Source organism: Callospermophilus lateralis, chromosome 6, assembly GCF_048772815.1.
Source record: "Callospermophilus lateralis isolate mCalLat2 chromosome 6, mCalLat2.hap1, whole genome shotgun sequence".
Lineage (NCBI taxonomy): Eukaryota > Metazoa > Chordata > Mammalia > Rodentia > Sciuridae > Callospermophilus > Callospermophilus lateralis.
This window is the reverse complement of record NC_135310.1, coordinates 39,786,695-39,810,281: the sequence shown is the minus strand read 5'-3', so window position 1 is coordinate 39,810,281 and position 23,587 is coordinate 39,786,695. Positions and strand designations below refer to the sequence as shown.

The 23,587-nt window shown below is 35.7% G+C and overlaps 1 protein-coding gene across 7 annotated transcripts in view; it reads left to right on the top strand.

Moving 5' to 3' along the window:
* The first annotated feature begins 5,581 nt into the window (after positions 1–5,581).
* Positions 5,582–23,587, top strand: part of Trmt11 (tRNA methyltransferase 11) — a 51,026-nt gene continuing 33,020 nt past the window's right edge. Inside the window, exons 1-7 of one of the 7 annotated variants that reach the window (XM_076859760.2) lie at positions 5,582–5,683; positions 14,129–14,194; positions 15,788–15,861; positions 18,196–18,277; positions 18,363–18,455; positions 18,698–18,832; positions 19,581–19,737. In XM_076859760.2, coding sequence (XP_076715875.1) covers positions 5,612–5,683; positions 14,129–14,194; positions 15,788–15,861; positions 18,196–18,277; positions 18,363–18,455; positions 18,698–18,832; positions 19,581–19,737 — 679 coding nt within the window. In that variant the 5' untranslated portion in view covers positions 5,582–5,611. Of the gene's footprint in view, positions 5,684–8,809; positions 8,826–14,128; positions 14,195–15,787; positions 15,862–18,174; positions 18,278–18,362; positions 18,456–18,697; positions 18,833–19,580; positions 19,738–23,587 lie in introns of those variants that run through there. The other 6 variants (XM_076859759.2, XM_076859765.2, XM_076859764.2 and 3 more) reach the window with 6 other exon arrangements.

Here is a 23,587-nt window from a genome sequence, read left to right as displayed (position 1 = left end):
GGGAGGTAGACAGTGGATTTTAGACTGAGAAAACCACATATTGTTTTTCATGACGTTTACATTCACTATTAATTTACAATTGGGATGAATGTTCTAATTTCAGCTTATTTGCTGAAGGTGGAAAGTGGGATTTGCTGGGATTATGGGTTCCCAAAATTACATGTTTGTCAGCATTGTTTTGTGAAATAGCTGAGCATTTATAATAATAGTTACAAGCTTCTATAAATCAGTTATAAAATATGATTAGCTTCAGGGAAGAAATTTTAACATGTGCAGGCTTTGAATGTTTTATTATGTGAACTGGCAATGATATACATGAGATTATTATTCATTGTCATAATAATTCTAAAATGTTTTATGGATCTCCAAAAATGTGAATAGCCAAGTGACTCCATTTATATAGCTTTACAACCTTGCGTAAATTTTCTTTGTTGGAAAACCTTTGGAAATACATTTTTAATAGAGGTTTTCTTTACTTGGTAAAATTAATAATCAAATGACTACAAATAAAATTAACTTAGCCTTTTTTGGGGAGAGAGGGTAGTCTGAGCATTTAATTCCTTACCTGTCTATAAACATTAATTCAAAGCAACGTTAAGTCATAACCTGTCTTAAAAATGTTTAGTATAGAGAATATGTATATGCATGTTGTGATGTTATTCATATAGTTATGGAATAATAAAATTATTATAATGAACTACTTCAAACTGTGCTTACTTACAAGAAAATGAAATAAAAAATGGAAAAATACTGTGTCAAGTTTTGCCTCTGTAGACTCTTTTTTGAAATATATTTTCTTTAGTTATAACTGGACACAATTTTTATTTTACTTTATGTGATGCTGAGGATCAAACCCATGGTCTTGCACATGCTATGTGGCGCTCTACTTTTGAGCCACAACCCCAGTCCCTCTGTGGACTCTTAATAGTACTAAAAACATGTTCAAATGGTGTTTGATAAATTGGCTGATAACAGTGCACAAAAGGTTCACTCTTGTTTCATACAAAGAATTGAAGGTCAGAGCACAATCTTTATTATTGCAACACTCAAATATTTCTAGGTTTTGATGTCAAAAAGTCCTCTACAAAACACAAGTTTCATTAAATTTTCAGTATGTACTAGGTACAGGTACTCCCAAGTTACCAAAATGAAGCTGGTACCTGTTTATTCTACTAAAATAAATGCAATAACCGTATCTCTAATTCAACTTAAGTTAATTTAATGAAAATGTCTTATCTTCTTCTAATTAAGGAGTATCAGATGTATGATTAGTTATTTAAAATCTCATAGGGAGAGATGGAACACAACCAACAATCATGCACTGATTAAACTGAACCCGAAACCAAATATGACTCGACTAAGTTGGTATTAAAATATGCACCTCAAGCTTCAAATTTCCCCCACCCCCAACACATTCATCTGTTCTGTCTTTATCAATGGCAACTCCAGTCTTTTGAGTTGCTGAAGTCAAAATCTTGGAGCCATATTTTACTTGTCTTTCACATTCATATCTAACATTAGCAAATGTATTGGCAATATCTAAAGATTATATTCATAATTTTACCACTTCTTACCACTTGTACTATTTTCATCTTGGCCAAGTTATCCTTTCTTTAGATTACAGCAGAAACTTCTTTATTATGATCTCCCTACTTTTATCCTTGCCCAACTCTGCAGTCTATTCTTAATTCATAGCTCTACTAAATAGAACACACATGCCATGTTTCCTCAGGCTCCTAAACACTTTACCTTGAGATTTATACCAAAAGTTTTAGAACCAGGGTGTAACCTTGAAGAAATTCTAAAGCAAAAATCATTTCAATCCTCTTAATGCCCAGTGGCTGTCTTTTCAGATATTCCTACTTTCTTGTCTTGACTATTGCTAGAATCTCCTGACTGGGCTCCATGCCTCTAGTCACTGTCTGCCTAACAGAGTTCTTTCTAAATTACCGCCTAAATTACTAAACTGGGGCTGGGGGATATAGCTCATTGGTACTGCTCTTGCCTAATATGCATGAGGCCCTACGTTCAATCACAAGCACCAAGTAAAAAATTTTAAATCACTAAATTAACCTCATCATCTACCCTCAAGATAATGTTTCAGCTTTTTTATCTGTATTTCTCACACTTGTATCCTAGTGTACCATCCATTTTTAGTGACAACAGTTGTTATAACAACCAACAGTTTTAACATTTTTAGTTGTAACAGTATATTACTAAACTGATCACATCTTTGTAAATATGTTCATCTGGCTCACATATTACTTTCTCTGTGATGTCTTCTCTGTTGCCTCCCATCCCCAACTGTAGCAATATTGTTTCTTCTGCTTCAACCCTAGCATGGACGTTTTATGCAATCTAGTCAAGATAGAATGGGCTCTCTCTTATCACTGGATTTTGAGCTCTTGGAGTTGGGGGCTTATTTTATTTTTTAACCTTATCTTTGTAACTCCATTGCCTTATTCTAGTGAATGATTGATGTGACTTGTCAGTAAATGTAATTTAATCTCTGAATGCCTTCACATATTACCATAACAAACCAAAGTGACTGAAGACCATAATTTTAGGCAAATTTCAATCCAGAAGATTATAATCTAGATGTCAGCTGATCTTCCTGGACTGATATCTTTAATGGCAGTATCATTATCAATATAACTCAAGTGTAAGACTTCTTTTGAGTTTCCAAATAATTAATTTATATCAGAGATTTTAAAGAGTTTAATATTGAAACTTACAGAGCTATGGGAAAGTATCATATAGTTCTTGACATTATTAGATTTGTTCTTTCTCTAAGGGCTTAGGTTCTATACAACATTCCTGGCCCACAGGAAATCACCTATTAAGTGATTATTCTAAATATTTTCATAGCTAAGGAGATTCAAGACTAATTCTCAATTTAGTTGGCCAAAGAGGAATACTTCCTTCTTGATACATCTTCCTCTGAGAAAAATATTTGTGACGGTGACAATTTTGCAAATTTATTATATGAATTGTCTCCCCAGAGGTGGATAAGGAAACAACAAAACATTAGTCTTTGATGCCTGGGCCTCTAGGGACTCAAAGCCCATCCATTCATCTCCTCCCCCAAGAAGTTATCCTTAAACCTTAGCATTATTCAGCACCTCTTGGTGGATTTTTTAAAAAACAAACTGCTAGGCCCCACCTCCAAAATTTCCGATTCAGCAGGTTTGGGAGTGGGACAGCATTTCTAAATGGTTTCCAGGTGATACTGATGCTGCCTGTCCTGGAACCACACTTTTGAGAACTACTGCTGTAAGTGATTTCTCCAATTTGATTGCACATGAAAATCAACTCAGGAACTTTAAAACTTTATTTCCAGACCGCACTCTAATCAAATTAAATTTGAATCTTGAGTTAGATTCCAGGCCTCAGTATTTTAAAAAAACTCTTTAGGTAATCACAATATACAGCCAATTTTGAGAACCTGTGCTCTATAGGATTGAGTAAAACACTACATTTGACTCTGCTGTTATATAGTAGACTGTCCAAGAAAATCTCTAAAAGGGATTAGGGATGATCTACAGACTACTATAGGATAAAAGGAAAGGCTTCATGAAGAGTTACTGAAAGGGACTGACAGTGGGTGCTTAATAGAAAAATTGATGCAGATTGGCTTAATCATAACTTTTAAGTGACACAAGAGCCTTAAGAATGAAGACTCAAAGATCCATAGAGCCCTTAGGTTCTATGAAGAGAAATCAGCCATGGAGTAATAGGATTAGACAAGAAAGGTGTGATTTAATAGTCAGAGACAGTGGGGGAACACAGGAAGGCCTATTTAACTGTTCTGGCCCCTGTAAGCACTCCTTCCACCCTGATGGGGCGGGCAAGACTCCTTCTGAAATGGAAGTCTTATGATCTGTAAGACAAGGTAGGCCGAAGAATTTCTTTATGGTTCACTCAAAGACAGGTAGGGGAAGATTAGTATTTTTTGGCTTTATGGGCTTGCTTTGGAGTGAAAGAGTTCTAGTTTCTATTATTCCCCATGGGGAAGAGGAATTCTAGTTTTTATGGCTTGTCTTGTAGGGGAAAAGTGGAGCAGACGACAGAGTAAGAAATTTTGTTCCGAGGCCTTCATTTTGGTGTATTCTCATCTGAGCCCCAACACTATATAATTTTTCTACTCCTGGGAAGCAGTTAGGAATAAAAGATGGAGAGTACTGGGAATTATGCTTAAAACAATATGTGCTTAAAAAGCATCTAGAAGGTGAGCTGCATACCTACCTTAAGCAAGAATGTAATGTTTGTGAATTACTTGCCAAAAGGTCTTTTAATTCAGAAATCAAACTTGGTTGTATTTTAGGAAGGAAGGAAAGGGGAAGGAAGAAGAGAGAATGGGGAAATGAAAGACCTGGATCATATGAGGCAAATGCGCTGTGATGTTGACTACTGGTTTACAAGTTATGCCCAAGGGAAATAATAAATGGGGTCCCTCTCAAAGATTAAATCTATTAATCTATTTAAAATCATGAAAAGTCCACCTAAGCTGCAAAGCTGAAGCTTCTTGAGCAATGGAGTTAATAATCACTGTCTTGCTTTGCCCTTTGTTTGGAGAGGAGTAAAAATAAGAGTGAAAACTTAAAATAATTAAACAAAGGAGTGGCCCGGAGAGGAAATTCCGGTAGGCCTTGGGTTAGGCTTCTTTGGGGAAAACTTGGTATTTCAGTCACCTAATAAGATGTGGAGAGAGTTGTCTTCCAGCTTAGTTCAATTAGGCAGCTATCATGTTTATGAATGTATAGCCCTTGATGACCGTGTTTGAATTGTGACAGCATTAGGGTTTATGATGACCAGGAAAGAAGGCTGAATCCCCAGTTTTCCTTCACACATTCTTCTATGTGCATAATCTGCTTCCTAGCAAATTAGAGGACATAGTTTGCAAACTAGGGCTTCATGTTTCTTCTGGGGAGTCTTTAGACCATAGAACAGGATTTACTTTTGTCCACCTCTGGAGATTTTGCTTGTTGGAAATTTGACTTCCAGGAGTTGAGTCATTCTTAAATCAAAAAACTCAGTTGCTCAAGTCTGAATTGGTGTCTCAGAATTTCAACTTGCATTCTTGTTTCTACGGAGCAACCACTGTTATTTCTCTCCTTTCATGAACCATATTCATTAACGAATGATACCAGAGACCCCTCTGGCACATCAAGAAATTTGACATTCCCATAATTCTTATATAAGTCGGTACAAAATACTTTTATTTTTTTCTAATTGCAAAAATCTTAACACATTAACTTTTCTCCTTCCCATTGGATCTCTGATACCCAATCCCTTTTCAGGTGTTAGATGCTCAGCCTGACAGAGATGCTTGGGTGTTTTGGACTTATGACCTCGGCCTCGATTTATCAGAATCTGTTCCAGGAAACAACGCTTCTCCTTGCACCAGCTACTTGTACTTGGGCCCCCACCCAGACTTAAGCAGCTCCAACAGCTGCAGAGTGCGGACGCCAGGCGTGAAAACTGTCAGCACAGCGCGCGCCCTGTTGAGCTTCCGCTTCCGGCCGCCCAGGCTCCGCCTCGAGGAAACAGCTCTTGGAGGGGTAGGGGGCGGGGCCAAGCGGGCCGCGCAGGCGCATGGAGAGCAGCCGCAATGGCGCTGCGGTGCACTCTGAACAGGTATCTGCTGCTTATGGCTCAGGAGCACCTGGAATTCCGCCTCCCGGTGAGCCCGCAGCGCCCTTCACAGTTCCCGACGGGAGAGGACTGAGCGGTGGGGTCTGGTTGTGGGTGGAGGCTCCCCGCATCTTCAACGCACGCACTGATTCGGGACTGCTGGTCCCCAATCCTTGGGTCCCTGGGCTGGGGGCTGAGCTTTGCGAAGGGTGAAAGAAGTTCTGTTAGTCCTTGGAGGAGGGTATGTGAGAGAGAAGTCCTCTCGGTGTTGCTGAGCCTTTTCATTCATTCTGCACGTGCTCCAGGTACCAGAATTAGGCAGGCAAAAATGATGGGGCCTCTTCCTCCGGGAGCTTTTTTGAGTAGCGGAGGATAGAGATATCCAAGAGGAGTGCTCGGTGTGTGTTTTACGTACAGAATATGAGGTTCAAGCGTGGTGAAGGGGTTAGTAGTTGCTGTTAGATGATGGAGAAGTTGGGGAGATTTTTTTTTTAAATGTATTCAAAAAACCTTTTTGGAATGGCTGCAATCCAATATGCTGGACACTGAGGATATTATTGCCACAGGAAAGCTGAAACTCCAAACCACCGTCCTTGTGTTTGGGAGAAAGAAAATTTAAAACCAGACACCAAAAGTCATGCAGGAGAACTTACTATTATAAGTGAAAGTGAGGTCAAAGTAAAGTAAAAGCAAAATGAGGTTCAGGTAAAGAACCCTCTCTAGAGCGAGTGGTCCGACTCTGAGCAGAGAATGACAGAGACAATGCTCTCCCTAAATTTATTGCTGTTTTGTGGTTGACTTGAAAACTGGGGTCCTCCTTCATCACCTTCGACAATCAGATGTTCAGTTCCTTCCACTTGGGTGGTGGAGTTTTTAACCTTAGTTGGTCCTCACCAGAATTGTCATGTGGCTGTCATATTTAGGGGGCCTTCATCTATAAGTCAATTCTTTGTTAACGTGGGCACTGGGGTCAATAGCTGGTCAGAAGTTGCCTTAGTGCACTTGCGTTGCTAAAGGAATCTTCCTTCCCAGACAATTGAACACTTGTAGCCATAATGCCTAACTTCGCATCAACCTCGGTGAACCCTGTCAAGGGTCCTATTAATCCTTTTCTCTTGACATGTTTTACAAATAGTTCTCTTGCTTTTGTTTATTTTCTACAGATTAACTGTCACTATTTGATTTCTTAAGATAGTTTAAAGAAGGACCCTAAAGTAAAAAGAACACTTTATGACCTCACCATGCAATTTCACTGTTTATTGCTAGCTACTTCCTACCTAATATCTTGATAACAGCCTCTGCGCTCAAGGGGCTTATTTTTTAGGCTAAGAGCTGAGCAGACACATAACCATAGAATTAGGTTAGCAGGTGCAGTGAGAGGGATGCACAGGGAAATATGAGAGACTATAGAAGGAGAATCTCATTTACCTGAGGGACGGGGGGTAGAGGGGATGTTGGCTTTTAAGAGGATGTCCATGGGAATAACACTTGAACTATAGGGCTACTAGTAGCTAGCTGGACCAGGGAGATAAATAAATACATTAGTATTACAAACTGTTAGCTACTACTAGATCACCAAATATTTGGCAGAGAGTGATAAGTGACCAGAAGAGGTAAAGAGGGATCAGAAAATACAAAGCCTTGAATACGTTGGGGGTTGGAAGAATAGTTTATTGAAGGGCAGAATTAGTTTTTTAAAAAATAACTTTGACAGCAAAATGGAGGATGGATTTGAGGGAAATAAGACTGGAATCAGAGATTAGTTAAGAGTTAGTTGGAGAAGTTTATAAATTAAGAAGGCCTGGGGCTGGGGTTGTGGCTCAGTGGTGGAGTGTTTGCCTGGAATGTGTGAGGCACTGGGTTCAATTCTCAGCACCACATATAGATAAAAAAATAAAGGTCCATCAATAACTAAAATGAATAAAATAAGTAAAATTAAAAAAAAAAAAAAAGAAGGCCTGACCTAGTGAGAGTGTTAAGAAGATGGGATAGACTGGTAAAGCATTTAGGTGATAAAATCATCAGAGCTAGATTGTTAGGGGGAGAAGGGCAAGTTGAGGATGACTCCTGGGATGGATGTAGGCATGTCTCCATTTAAAGTAAGTAACACAGGCAGATGGTAAGATTTAAGTTTCAGTTACACTGAATTTGCTTCACTAGTATACATCAAGTGAAGTTGGTCAGTAGGTAGTGGATATGAGTATGCATAGAGCATAATAGGGATCTCCAGACTGATGATAAATATTTGAGAGTCTTCTGCATATGCAAACTAGAAGAGAGGATAAAATTACTACAAGCACAGGGTCAAAAGAGTGGTGAGCCAAGTACAGATTCTTGGACCCATTGCTATTGAGATGTATTGCAAATGTCAGTTAAGAAGGGTGCGAGACCACAGATATCCAGAGGGTAAAGTTTTAGAAAGCAGGGATAAATTAATAGTGCCAATGAATGTGTTTTTTGATTAGAAAGTAATGAAAAAATGTTCAGTTACACTCTCAGAAGGTTAGAGGTGAATATTCTAAAGCTGTTTAGATTTTTAGTGGGAAAAACCAATTGCTTGATTTAGTAGTCACTGGAAAATAAGGAAAGGAAAATAGGCTGGACTGCTCTTAAGTAGAGCATAAGAAAGGAAAGTTAAGAGATTGGTTGACTCTGGTCAAAGGAAGACTCCCTTTAAAGAGAGATTGAGTTTGAGCATACTTATAGGCTGAAGGGAAGGGGAGGATGGATATAAGGACACAGTGGGAGAAAAATTCACCTTTCAGTAGAAAGGGATATTGAACAAAGGAGAGTTGGGGTGGAAATTGCCTGGAGGTCTGTTTTCTAGGAAGTGAATAAATCTGAGTTATTTTCTCAGACATAAGGCATCAGCAGTTGAATGGGAAAAATTGAAAAATAGTGAAATTGTAAATAGTCTTGGAGGGAGTTAACAAGGACAAAGTTTAGTAGAGAAGATCACGGGTGTTGGAGCAAGGCTGAAAAATCAGCAAGCCACTGAAGGTGGAGATGGTGTATTTTTGTTTTCTATCATTTTCTTTTCTGGTCCTGGGGATTGAACCCAGAAGTTTTCTACCTGAACTAAATCTCCAACCCTTTTGTTGTTGTTTTTGAGACAGGGTCTTCTTAAGTTGCTGAGGCTGGCCTGGAACTTGATACTTCTGCCTCAGCTTCCCAAGTAGCTAGGATAACAGGTGTGTGCCACCATGCCTGGTAAGATTGTGTGTTTTCAATTGTGCCAAGATTCTTTGATTTTCTCAATTAGTGTTCAACTCATTGGCCTTGGGAATTATGCAGGAAGATTGTAGCACTGATTCAGTATTAGGAAATACTGAATTCCTTTAGGAAACTTGAAAATGCACATTTATATTTAAAAGGAAGGTCTTAAATTATAAAGGAGATACTGTGTTAGTGAAGAGGATTGGAAAGCCCATTTCCCTGAAAAAGAGAAGCACATGCAAGGTATAGAAACGTAGTTGGTTATTGGAGAGAGGATGAAGGTAGGGGGCATTGAAGCTAGAGAGGTGGGGTAGCGTCCAGATTTTGGAGTGTTTAAAACTATTCCAGGGTGTTTGAATTTTTATTTTAGATTGAGGGGGACATTGACTTTTTTTTTTCTTTTTGAGAGGATATGACAAGATCATTTTTGTTTTATTAGAGATAATTCTGTAATACCAGACAAAAATACCATTTAGAGGATACTAGAGAGGAACTAGAATAAGTACCTAAAGTAAGGCAGTGTGGTGGGAATGGAGGGGTTAGGCTGTGGTGTTAAGAATAGCATCCCTAGTACTTGCTGATTTTACTTGTTTCCTCCGTTTATCTTCTTATTAGTTACTGTCTTACCCTGGTGCCAGTTTAATGTTTCATAAGCTCAGTTCTGTTTTATGCCCCCTTTTTCTTAAGGTTAAAGTTCCAATGGTCTGGCACTGCCTAGCTTTCTTGTTGGCTTTCTCACATTGTTCCCAGTCCTTAATCCTACCCAAACTGACTCCCTGTCATTCCCTGAAGGATATCCTCCATTTTCCTGCTTTGGTTTTTGCTCTCTGTGTTCCTTCTGTTTGGTTTGGGTCTTTCCTCTCCTATAATTTAATCTCTGGATTTTATATAATCAGTACTCATTTAGATGTACCTGCATATTTACTTATTTTAGGTTTATATTTTTTACTTGATTATTTTTAACATCTACAACATCCTCTGCCAGGGGATGACTCTTCTTTATCCCCTTCAATATAGAATGCCTAGTAGTTAAAGTATGTGACTCATAAAGGGGCACTGTGGGTCTGTTTCTATTGTTTATAAAGTTTCTGTTTCTTCTTCAGATATATGTTCTAGATTATTTTTAAAATATGTGCCAGATGCTATCTTTGAAAATTTATTCAAAGAAATACTTTGAGAACTAGGATGATAATATAGTCTCTCTTTCTTTTTAAAATATTTTTTTAGTTGTAGATGGATACAATACCTTTATTTTAATTTATTTATTTTTATGTGGTGCTGAGGATCGAACTCAGGGCCTCCCATATGCTAGGTAAGTGCTCAACCACTGAGCCACAACCCAGTCCATAGTACATTCTCTTAAAAAAGGATGGAACACATAGAAAAAAGCATTAGGAGTCCAGAGTCACTTTAACTAATTTTCAGATATTGTTTTAGTGAGCTTTGTGTCACTGTGACCAAAATACCTGACAGGAACAACTTAGAGGAGGAAAAGTTTATTTTGGCTCATGGTTTCAGAAGTCTCAATCCACAGATGACCTACTGCATACCTGGACCCCTACTGAGGCAGAATACAAAGGCAGAAAGGCATGTGAGAGGAAAACAGCTCAGGGCATGAGAACCAATAAGCAGAGAGAGCTCTGTTTACCAGGGAAAAAATATAAGCCCCAAAGTCACGGCCCCCAGTGACTTATTCCCCATCCACACCCTACCTGCCTACAGTTACTGCCTAGTTAATCCACGTTAGTGGATTAATCCACTAATTAGATTACAACTTTCATAATCTAATTTCATTTCTGAACATTCTTGCATTGTTTCACATGAACTTTTAGGTAGGAGGATGACCATATCTAAACCGTAATAGATATTAAGCTCTGTTTACATTCTGCTTCATTCGTGCTCCTAGAGTATGGAATCCTAGTAAAAATCGGGTGGTTTGTTTTTCAAGTCTCCTTTCTTCCCTATGGGCAGCCCTGTACTCCTTTTGTCCTTCTAGCTCCATTAGGCTATCAGAGGGATTTTTGCCTTGACAGTTGTTTTTGAAGTTGGTAAATGTTTTAGGGAAAAGTGGTTCTTCCTTGAAATCCCTGTCTTTGTTCTTTCTTGAAATTTCTCTTCAGTCTTGGTTTGGTGATTCTGGTTTGCTCTCTGGGCCTTCAGTAGATATTCAGCTTTTTCAGTTTTTCATATCAAGAGAATTAATCTGAATTATCTAGTTTACTTTCCTGGAAGAGGTTGTCCTCTGCCATTGATTTAGCCTTGCTTTTGCTGAGGCTGGCTTTGGACTGTTGATGCTCCTGCATCAGCTTCCTGAGCCGCTGAGATTATAGGTGCACACCACCACACATGGCTTTGCTTTTACTTCTTTAAGAACACTTCACACTTCAATTGTGGGGTTAAATGTTTCATTAATTCCATTAAACCTTATACTCCTTTAGGATAAATAGATATTTATCTTACCTAGTGCCTTGTACATACAATTTGTTCCATAATGTTGAATTAAATGAAATATAAGGTACCTTCTAGGGAAGGTAATAAAGGGACATTCTACACTTGTGGACCTCATTCTATACTTGTGGACCTATCTACTTCATTAGAATTGCTAAACAAGAAGCTACAAGAAGTAGCTGCCTTTATGAATTAAAATGAGAGATTAGGAATCTAAGTGTAGTCCAGTTTTACCTCTCATATAGAGTTAGGGCCAATTTTAATTTTTTTGCTGCCTTATACTAAAAGTTAAGTTCAAGCGACTTGGATTTTATTGCTGGTTCTGAAGCAAACCTAAATGGTTGAAGAAGTAAGCAACTTAAATAAATGATCTGGTTTGAGTGGAAAAAGGGATGGGGATGTGGCTTAGTGGTAAATTGACTCTGGATTCAATCCCCAGTACCAAAAAAAAAAAAAAAAAAAAAAGAGAGAGAGAGAGAACTTCAAGATTTGAGTGGAAAACAAACACAGACCATCAGGTTGCCAGTATCTGGCATGCTGGTATCATACCATTAAGGAAAAAACAGGATTTGAGATGAGACCTTATCCTTATCTATATTCTCATCCAAAGGAAAATAATACAGAAAAAAATACAATGAGAGTTATATTTGGAAACAATGAGACAGACAGTATAAATAAAAGAACTTAGTTCCATAAAATCAAGGATTCTGAAAAGGTATAGTCCTGAGAATTAAAAAATACCACAACACAGATGGCTCTGTCCACAGTTCATAGGACATAGATTGTAAATATTGTATTAGGATCATATTTGCAATGGCAGAAGAAGGAAGCATAAAACTGATGTGTCGTGCTACAATATCAGGAGCATGTAAACAAAGTCCATTAGATGTCCCTTCAGAAGAAAGAATCGTACCTGAAGCTAATCATGTGAATCTCACCTGTCTTGATCATGCCAAATTTATAAACAATGTGCTTATAAATTTGAAACTTAAATAACCACTTAAAACTGAGGGTAAATGACTTATCACATTTACCCTCAGTTTTAAGAGGTTATTTAAGTTTTGGGTATTAGAGCTAATGCTATGCTATAAAACTTCTGATAATTCTTCACTTTCTTTTTTGCATCTCTCGTTCTATCTCTCTTTTTTTTGGTACTGGGAATTGAATCCAGAGTCAGTTTACCACTGAGCCACATCCCCATCCTTTTTTTAAAGTTTTTTATTCTGAGACAGTATCTCACTAAGTTGCTCATGACCTTGCTAAGTTGCTGAGACTAGCCTTGAATTTGTGATCCTCCTGTCTCAGCCTCAAGTTTGTGGGATTACAGGTGTGTGCCACTGCATCCATTTTGTTTCCAACTCTTAAGACCTTTATATTTTAGCCTATCACTGTTTTTTAGCAATGATTCTAGGAGCAGCAAATTTTGACTTGGTTATATTTGGATGTTTTAATTGTAAAGCTGATTCCCAAAATACTTTAATACAGAAGGAACAACAATCATGTAAGACCAAGTAACCTAATCTATAAGTTCATTTTTTTTCTTCTGATTGTTATAATTCTGTTAGACTTGCTTAACTTCCTGAGCTGCTGAATTTCAGTAATAGTGTTGAGGTCATCATTATCTAGATTCCCTTAATATACCCTAAGAGTCTGTGCTTCTCTCTATATAGATCTTCTAACTTCATGAGATAACTCTGATTCCTATTTTACACCCTAGGGAACTGGATGTAAAATAAGTTAAATTTCATATATAAAACCACACAGCTAGTATGTGGAAGATCTGAAATCAAATTGTAGTCTGTCTTAGTCCTGAGTCTCATAATGTCTAGTATTCTAATTTGTGTTACTCATGTTGCTAAATAACCTTTGGGCTTCCTTTACTGATTTACTGGTAGTTTGTTTTAGGTTGTGCTCTATCCATATTTTTGTACTGAATTTACCTCCTTCTAATATAAGAAATTATTTGATGCAGAGACAAAATAAAAATAGAAATGGCATTAGTTGCTTAAACCTCCCATTCTTTTGGATTTTGGAATGAGGAACTTGGTGATGTGGGTATGTATTCCCTGGTGATGGCTGATGCTCACTGAAGGCTTGGTGTTAAAGGTTCTTTCTTCTGGTTGGTAGGAAAGGGGATTGTCAGTAACCAGTAGTGGGGACATTTCTCCTTCTTTAGGTTACCTGCTCCATAGGACCTATACAAGATTTTACCTGCTTTCAGGAGGTAGAATTTGTAGATAGTAGTTGTTAGTGGTACAGGTCATAAAATTTGTATAGTCGTCGTTTATCAATACAAAGTGTATGCTTCACAGAATACACAAACTATTGGAAGTGATTTCAACTTTGTACACATGATGCTTTTAAACATGCCTATTATGTTAGTTCTCTTTCTAGTGCTATAATTTAATCCAGGTAGAAGAGGTTAATTTAATGTGCTTAATGAATCCATGTTGATGCTCTGTAGTTATTTTCCAGATATCCTCAAATCATGTTTTTAATTATTCATTTTATTTTTATGAGGTATTGTTAAATTTACCAATCTATAGTGTCTTTAATTTGTTTTTGCCTCCCCGCCCCCTTTTAAAATCGGGACATTCTCTGATCATACTTGGCAATTCTGTTGTCTAAAATTCTCTGAAATTACTTAACCATGGTTGTGAGTATAAAATTTCAGAACCCTGAGTTGGAATTGTCTGATGTTGAAACTTAAATGCCTTGGGTAGATATCACTCCATTCTTTTTCTTTTTTAATCATATTAGGTTTGTTTCTCTTAGAAGACTTTGAGTTTCCTGTTTGAAATATATTCTCTCTATAATATTTTCAATGCAGGAAATAAAATCTTTGCTTTCACTTTTTGGAGGTCAGTTCATCAGCAGTCATGAAACTTATGGGAAGGTAAGGTGAATTTTCAATAGACCATATGTAATGTATATATAAATAGAATCTTGTGTTTGAAGAGAACTACAAAGCTTAAGTTTATATTTGTGTGGTTATTTGTATCTGTTCCTAGAGAAAATGAAATAAAAAGGATATTTTAGGGGAAGATTGTGGCTTTGGAAAGTAACAGATGTACTTTTTATTTTTTATTTTCATTTTTTTGGTGCTGGGGATTGAACCCAGCGTATCATACATGTTAGACAAGTCATCTACCACTGAACTACATTCCCAGTCCCAAATTTAATTTTTAATTCAACACTTGCACCATAATGTATATCTGTTCTTTCATTTAAGAAAGGACTATATTCTGTTGATGAAATGTATTCAGAATTACAATTTAAATGAACTGTAGGTTTATATTGGGCATAATTTTAAAATTTGAAATTTTATACTGTATACGCTTTTGAATTTATAAGCTTTTATTTTGTATTTATAGTTTATCAGTGTTTTAAAGAGGTTTGGAAAAACAAAAAAAGAAAAGAAAAATCATTTACAGTTCTTTCACCTTGTCATGACTTACAATTGGGGATGTGACCTTCCAGTCTTTTTTATATCCTTTATCCTCCTCAGTTGTAATATTACTTACCATGAACTTCTATAACCTGTCTTTTTTATTTGACAATATTAACATAGGTATGTGTTGTTCTTAGCCTTTATCACCAATGTAATTGAACTATACCATAATTTACATAACCATTTAATTTAATTTAGATTACTTTAAAAATTTTTTAATAGAATTAATACTAATGATCTGTTTTTCTATTTGGATTATTTTGAATTTTTCTGTAGGATAGTGTAAATACTGGAAGAAGATAGATTGCTAATGTCAGGGAAGATTTCTTGTAAAAGATGAGAGAACTTAAATTAAAAGTTCCATGGCATTGGAGTTATATTCCTTATTTACTTTCAGTTATTGAGGCGAAGTGAAAGGAGAGTGGTGAATGAGGTCAGGACACTGCTGTGTTTGGAAGTATTCTGGCAAGGGGCTGTTTGAGAAGATATTTCCTGTAATCTTGGGTATTGAGATAGGGGATTAAGAAACTCCTGATTGACTTGGACCTTTTTTTTTTTTTCCTCCTAGACAATATAATAAAACAGTACAACTTAATGGTAATAATAATGTTCCCCATGATTATCTATCATAGTTGTTTCACAGGGCCCTCATCTACCTCTCAGATAACCATAGCTACTTAGAAAAAGAGATCATTTAGTATTAAGAAATACATTACTTATAAGTTAAAAATAAAATAGCTGTACTATAAGAAATGATAAGCAAAGATAAAAATTTCCAAGATTGTATTCTGTAGTATAATGTGCATTGATTCTTTTAGTCAAGCTACAGTAAGGCAAATACAAAATTAACCTTAAAGTTAAATAAGTTTAAATTTAATTTGATATTTTAATTCATTGGATCATTTTTCTATAGAGTCAGATCAGGTATTCTTAAGTGAAAGCAGCAAATAGAAATTTCTCCTATTGACTTCTTGAATAAAAGCAAACCAGGTGTTGGTAGCTACTTAGAAATAACTTGCGTATTATTATTACTTTCAGTCACCATTTTGGATTCTTAGTCTTCCCTCTGAAGATATTGCAAGAAACTTAATGAAACGGACAGTGTGTGCCAAGTAAGAAAAACTTACCATGTTATCCTGTATGAGTGTACCCCATACTTAACTCTGCCCTCTTCTATTTTGGTAGAAAGTAGGACTGGTTATGGCAGGAGCTTGGTTTATCTTGTAGTTAACATGCATTTACCACTGGGTGGCGGTGTGGGAACAGAATTACCTGCTGAAATTAAAAGTTGGAAGATTCTCAATGGAGAAATGTAGAAACTCTTGCTTAGAACCATTTTTCTTTAAAGTGCTGTATTAACTGGGAGTATAGTATGAGGTATAAATGCTACATTCTTATGTAGGATAGATGCCACATTTAAGTATAACCAGAGTATTAAAATTTCAGAAAGTGATTTTTTTTTCTCTCCTGTATTTGGAGATTGAACCCAGAGGTCTCTATCACTCAGCTACATCTACATCCTTGATCCTCCTGCCTTAGCCTCTCCGAATAGCTGGGATTATAGGCATGCACCAACACTCCTGGCCAAAAAATGCTTTCCATACTGGTGATTTTTAGTTGGATTGAGCAGACTGGTAAAGTGTAATGTAACAAAATGTGGGGACTGGCCTGAAACATGTTTTACTGTTTTTCTTTGTTAAAGAAAAAACAGTTTAATGATTATATATTGATATAAATTAATGAAGTATATTGGTATAAATTAATAAATTATCCTGAGTTTCTAGATTTTATCATTGACATCTACTCTTTCCTTTTCTTGCATTTTTTTCTTAAAAAGTATTTTTTTATTGACACTTTTTAGTTTTTCTCAGTTGTTTTTTTTCTTGAATATTTTGACAGGTTGTTGAAAACCTTCCTCTTAGAAATTATGTTTATTAATGCAATGCAATTAAGATTATTCATATATCATTTTATTAACATCGTTAGCAATGCTTCATAGTGTGATATGTAATTTCTGTTGTGATTGAATTGGCTACAACCACTTACTTAGTGAACTTCCTCCTGTTGAGAACTACCTGCAGCCCTAAAAGTCTAATCCCTTAAGCTGAAATTTGTTAGTGAGTCTTGTTTATTTAATAAAAATGACTCGAAAATGAAAACATAACTAAAAAATACTCTTTGAATAACTTATTACTTTACCTGATGATCTCAAAATTTTTGGCTGAAGTGTTTGAATTCCAAATATGAGGCTTATTCAATTTAAAACAAATACCTGAATACTAAGAATTTGTGCACTTCTTTTAAAACTGATATCATCTGATGCTTATATTTGATGATTGGTAAAATTAATAATTGTAATATTAAATAATATTACTTAATACTTTTTCAGTTTATTTCTTCTACAATTTGCATGGCTGAAGTAAATATTAAAGAGATTATTAAGTAAGAGAAGTAAGAATAGAGTTTTTTCTGTATAATTTCAATAGAATGAAAAGGAGGAATTCATTTTTAAAGGATAGTATTTACAATCTCGTAGCAGAATGAAAATAGACTTATAAGCATAAATTCAAAACTAACTTAAGCCAGGTACAATGGTGCATGCCTGTAATCTCAGCAGTTCTTAGGAGGATTGGGAGTTCAAAGCCAGCCTCAGCAAAAGCAAGGCACTAAGCAATTCGATGAGACCTTGTCTTTAAATAAAATACAAAACAGGACTGAGGGTGTGGTTCATTGTTGAGTGCCCCTGAGTTCAATCCCCGGTACCAAAAAACCCCAAAAAACTAACTTAAATTCAGAATTTTCTGTAGTAGAAGAGTGATTGAAAATGGGTTTTAATTATTTATTTTTAGCTTAGACTATATTGATCACACAAAATAAGATAAAAACTGTAGCAAACCTAAAGATATCTACATTGTTAAATCTTAACAATTTTGAGTAGCTTTGTTAATAGATATTACCAAATCATAGCCAAATGCTAATAGCAACATTTGTATATAGTCCTTTTTGTTTTATGGAGAAGACATTGGGAAAACTTGGATTTTCTGCAACTTCTCATCCATTTGACCAAAATATCTTAAATGATTTTACTGCATCGTTTGATCTAGCATAAAAATAAAATGATGGGATGCCAGGGATGTAGCTCAGTTGGTAGAGTCAATGCTAACATGCGCAAAGCCCTGGGTTCAATCCTAGCATATAAAAAGATGAAAACTTGGACAAATCCTAAATTATATTAAATTTCCACCCAACTCTATTAGGTTCAACTTTTTTGTGTGATTTGGACTTATGCTATATTTGTTTCTAGAACATGTATTTGTTGTTTGTAGCTTAGAACACACAGACAATAATTGTTAAAGAGTGAGTGTAAAGAACTAGTAAAATAACTTAAATATTACTGTGTGAACTAAATTCTTTACTGAGGTTAGTACCAATCATTTATTCCCTAGGTCTATATTTGAACTATGGGGTCATGGAAGATCTCCTGAGGAGCTGTATAGTTCTCTTAAAAATTACCCTGTGGAGAAGATGGTGAGTAGTGAAATGTGATTTTTATATAAGCATATATATACATTTTGTATTACTAATGTCTTAAAAAATTATCTGCTTATTTTAGGTTCCATTTCTGCATTCAGACTCTACGTATAAAATAAAGATTCACACATTTAATAAAACATTGACACAAGAAGAAAAAGTCAAACGAATAGATGTAAGTGAATTTAGTAAAATAAAACCCCTAGAGTATTAATCTAATCTAGTCATTGTTGATATATAGGAACAGCTAATGTCAAGTGTTTTATTTGTTTGTTTTATACCACAATTTTGCTAAGGATTTTCACATTTTATCTTATTTAATTGCTGACATCAGTCTTACATGGTAGATATTATTAGTTAAGTACTATTTTCCCTTGGAAAATTTTATAGAACATTGCAGTTGCTTATATTTTTTAGGCACTTGAATTTCTGCCCTTTGAAGGAAAAGTGAACTTAAAGAAACCACAACATATATTCTCTATTTTGGAGGATTATGGTTTAGACCCTAATTGCATCCCTGAGAATCCATATAATATTTATTTTGGTAGATGGGTAAGCATTCTTTCTGCCTATCTTATTTTGTTTCTTTTAAAAGCTGAATATGGGTTGGGGTTATAGGTCAGTGGCAGAGTGACTTGTTTAGCATACATAAGGACTTGAATTTGATCTCCAGCTCCACCAAAAAAAAAAAAAAGAAAAAAAGAAAAAAAGGTAATGCCTTTATACAAAAAATGCAATGCATTTCTCCAGAGATTTCTGAGGTTCAAGAGACTTACTAGATATGTGACCTAGGATGACAGTGGTGTACGTAGTGACATTAAAACAAAATTTACCAGAAAATTTGAACAGCTGCCTTTTTACTAATGTAGAAGGAAGGCAGAGTACGGTAATAGTTGTGGATCTCATTTATGGAGCTCTTAAATCCAGGCCTTAATTCTTAAGAGAAATAGATTACTTAGAACACTTCAGCTCACTTCCCTGGGGCTGTACGTGGGTAAGTGGAAGCTGAGACTCATGTTATAGATTATTGTTATTTAGGAGAAAAAGAAATGGGGAAAGCTTATCAGCACCAATTTTTGGAATAATTATGTTCAAATTCAATTCATATTTGGTTTGAAAAGACATAGTAAAGGGCAAGATATTTGTCCAGAACTACCTCAAAAACATTATTTTAAAAGAATGAATTTAGAGCAGTAGTTAAGTGGAAAGTTCTCATCAACAGGATGCTGTGGTTTTTTGTGATTATCTTAAATCTTAAATCTCTATAGTTTTACTAATTTGAAAAATATCTCTGATTTAGATTGCAGATGGACAGAGAGAGCTAATTGAGTCATATAGTGTCAAAAAGAGACACTTTATTGGAAATACAAGCATGGATGCTGGTTTATCATTCATCATGGCAAACCATGGAAAAGTGAAAGAAAATGATATTGTCTTTGATCCATTTGTTGGAACAGGTATATTTATTTAACTGTTAAGCTAATGTAGAGATACTGCTTGTTTGTAGTAGTAAAGGTCATAGTATTTTTGATGAGAGATTAAATGGACAGAATAATACTTTTTCATTGGGTAGTAGCTAAAAGACAACTTTATATTTGTAATAGTATTTAATATCTTTGCTACATCAAAGATGGTGCTGATAGAATTTTATGGGCTTTACTCCAAGTAAGCCACTAGAGGGGAGCATTATCTAATTTTTTTACAGCAGAAAAAAGTTCATGTTCTAAAAGAGAACCATATATTTGTTTTTTTGTTTTGTTTTGTTTTTTGTTTTGGGTACCAAAGATTTGTGCCCAGCCCTATTTTGTATTTGATTTAGAGATTTGCTCTCACTGACTTGCTTAGTGTCTTGCTTTTGCTGAGGCTGTCTTTAAACTCATGATACTCTTGCCTCAGCCTTCCAAGCTGCTGGGATTACAGGTGTGTGCCACCGTGCCTGGTGAGAACCATATATTTGGTTGGAGAAAAATAGTTAATGAATTTTGTCTTTGATTTGGTTTTGGAGAATTTATAAATGTGAATATAAAAGTGATTAAATATCAGCAGACTAGAGACTGGCTGCTATGCTGATGACCTGGGTTCTGCCTGTACTTGATTAGGGTACCTCTAATTAATTTTGTGTGGAAGTCCTAAAACTAAGTGTGTACTTCTTCTGACTCAGAAGGGTTTTTCTTGCTTCAGATTGTTTTTGATTGATGTTGCCTATACCCAGGGAGTACTCATATTTAATTTTGTCTGGCTCACCCCATTGTGATTCAGTTTGTAGTTGGAGTCTCTCCACGTAGCCAGTTTTCCATGTGAATGGTGATGATGCAAAGTTAACATTGTTGAATAGTATATGTGTTGGGTATGTATGATACCCTGTACTTCTTACAAAAACATGGAGACACTTTAAAAGTCTTTTTCAGGAATTTATGGCACAGATAGATTAAATGACTTGGCCAAGGTTATACAGTAAGTTTGACAGGATTCAAACTCAAGCACTCCGATTCTAGAACTCATTCTCTGAACCACTACCTTAGACTTGCCTCTTTGTGCATTAGGTTCCCAGTCAGTTCTTATTATATACCAACTTAAGGAGTATGACCATATGTATTAGAAATAGTATCTGGTCAAGATATTCTAGCTGATGGGAAGATTTTTGACTATGCGTGCTGGTGCATACCTGTAATCCCAGTGACTCAGGAGGTTGAGTCAGGGGGATTGTAAGTTCAAGGCCAGTCTTGGCAACCTAGCAAAACTCTGTCTCAGAATAAAAATAAAAAAGACTGGGGATGTAGCTTAGTGGCAAAGCTCTTGTGGGTTTAGTCCGCACTACCAAAATAAACAAAAAGATTTTTAATGTTTTTTGTTGTTGCTGAATTAATTTGCTAGTGAATTCTTTTCTAATCTGCCATTGTCTCCCTGTATTCTACCCTCAACATTACTATATATATATATATATATATTTATTTATATATTTAGAAAGGTCACAAGAATAAGAGTGGAACAAAGAATCCTCACATATTCTAATCCAGCTTAAGTCATTGTTAACATTCAACCTCTTTTGCTTTATCACTTGTTCTGTTTATGTATATATACAGAATATTTTTTCTGCATCATTTCAAAATTGCGTATGGCACATTCTTCCTCACCACATACTTTAAGTTGTATTTCTTAAGAATAAAGAATATATTTACTTACATAACCACCATTGTTTTTGATATTATTAAATATAGTATTAATACAATAACATTCATTTTCCACTTTTGATCTTGCAATGTTTCTTAGGGCATCCTTTTTCCCTTTCCAGTCTAGAATCAGGTATTGTATTTTATTATCAATATTTCTTTTATCTCTTTGATTTGGAACATAGCTAGACTTTTTTTTTGTGGTGTGGGAATGGATCCACGGCCTTGTACATGCTAGACAAATGCTTTGACATTGAGCTATGTCCTCAATCCTCCAAGCCTTTCTTTTTGTATTATTATAAATTCACACCTTTGAAGACTGGTATTCCTCCTCCCTTGGTTATTTTCCTCTAGAACATTCCTCATTTTGAGTTGATTGATGCTTCTTCATGATTAGATTCAGGTTATACATTCCCAGTGGGATTACTACATCAGTGATTTGTGTCCTCCTCAGGGTATATACATGATGGTTTTCTGTCTCTCATTAGTAATGTTAATTTTGATCAGTATGGTGTTTGTTTTTTCCACTGCATGATGATTATGTTTTTTTTTCCCCTTGAAGTTAATAAGCAATCTGTAGGGAGACACATTAAAACCCTGTAACTGTTCTCCTTATGAAAATGTCCTCTCACATCTATAAGGTTGTCAGGTTTGGTGTCTGTTGATGATTCTTGTCAAAACAGTCTGTGCTCTGATGGTTACAAAGGGATGAACCAGCACTCCTTCAGCTCCACCAATCCTTCTATAGCCACTAGTCAACTCTCATTATTCTGCTGTAAGCAGCAACCCTTTGTTCTTTTCTTTCTATTTACTTACCTATTAATAATGTGAACGAATAGGTCCCCCACGCCTTTTTTTGTTTGTTTGTTTGCCTCTGGTGGTCTATAATACATGGCAGTCCTTAATTATTTTGTTGTTGTTGTTCAAATTGTCCCATATTTACCTAGCCTTTTCACATTGAATGTTTGTAACATGTTCTTATGTTTCTAATTTTTTTCTTCCTCCTTTGAAGCCCTTTATTAATTTTTGGCTTACATTATGGCCATTCTGACCTTAGTATCAAGTCATTTCTCTAAGGAACACTTGTTTCTTTGAGTGAGGAGATGGTATTAGAGATCAAGATCTGAATTCTAGACCTATTCAGAGGACAAACTAGGAAACATTATGCATTTAAGTGCATACGCAAAAAGACACACATATACTTGCCCACAGTGTGTGCACATATATACGCCTACACACAGATATGTGTTAGAAATTGTGATTTATACTTGTGTTTATACTATCATATTCCAGTTGATCCTCACGGATTTCTCTTTTGCCTACCCCATTTCATTTTTTTATGTGTACCTTCTTCCACATTGAGAACCTTTGTTTTTATCAAGATCAACACATTTGCTCTTTTGCTTATTTCTGTAATTAAAATAGTTTTGAAATTGCTCCATTCATGTCACTAAAAAAAAGGAAAGAAAGAAAGGGAATCTTACTTAAAGGAGTTCAAGATATGTTTTCAGTTTTCCACCCTGTCTGTTGAACAACAAACTCAAATACTATGCTTGCCTAATTTTCTCCTTCATTTAAAATTCACTTGCATTCATTTGTTCTAGTTTGCCTTCAGTTTTAGATTTTTATCCCCACCCCCTACTTCCTTAAAGTCAGAACTACACAATAAAATGTACCCAGAAAAGTGTCAAATCTCTTTCATATCCATTCCTTCCATCCTGCTCCCTGAATCCTACATTAGTAACTAACTCCGTTTGTACCACATTTGGTATAGGAGATTAAACCACTGAGCTACATATATCAGTTCCCAGAATATTTCTCTTTTGAGCAGTTTCTCACCAAGTTGATGAGGCTGACCTCACACTTGAAATTCTCCTGCCTCAGCTTTGTAAATAGCTGGGATCACAGGCATGTGCCATCATGTTCCAACTTCATTGTTTCCTAGTTCATTCTTTCTGTTTTTTCTTTTTCTAGTGCTAACCTGATATATGGATATTTTCTCATTCTGCTTTCTTCCACAAAAGGTAGCATACTGTATATGTTGTTTCTAACTTTGCTTTCGTCACTAACAGTATTTCCTGGAAATTACTTCGTGTCAGTTCATGGAGTTTGTCTTCATTCTTTTTTATAGTTGTAT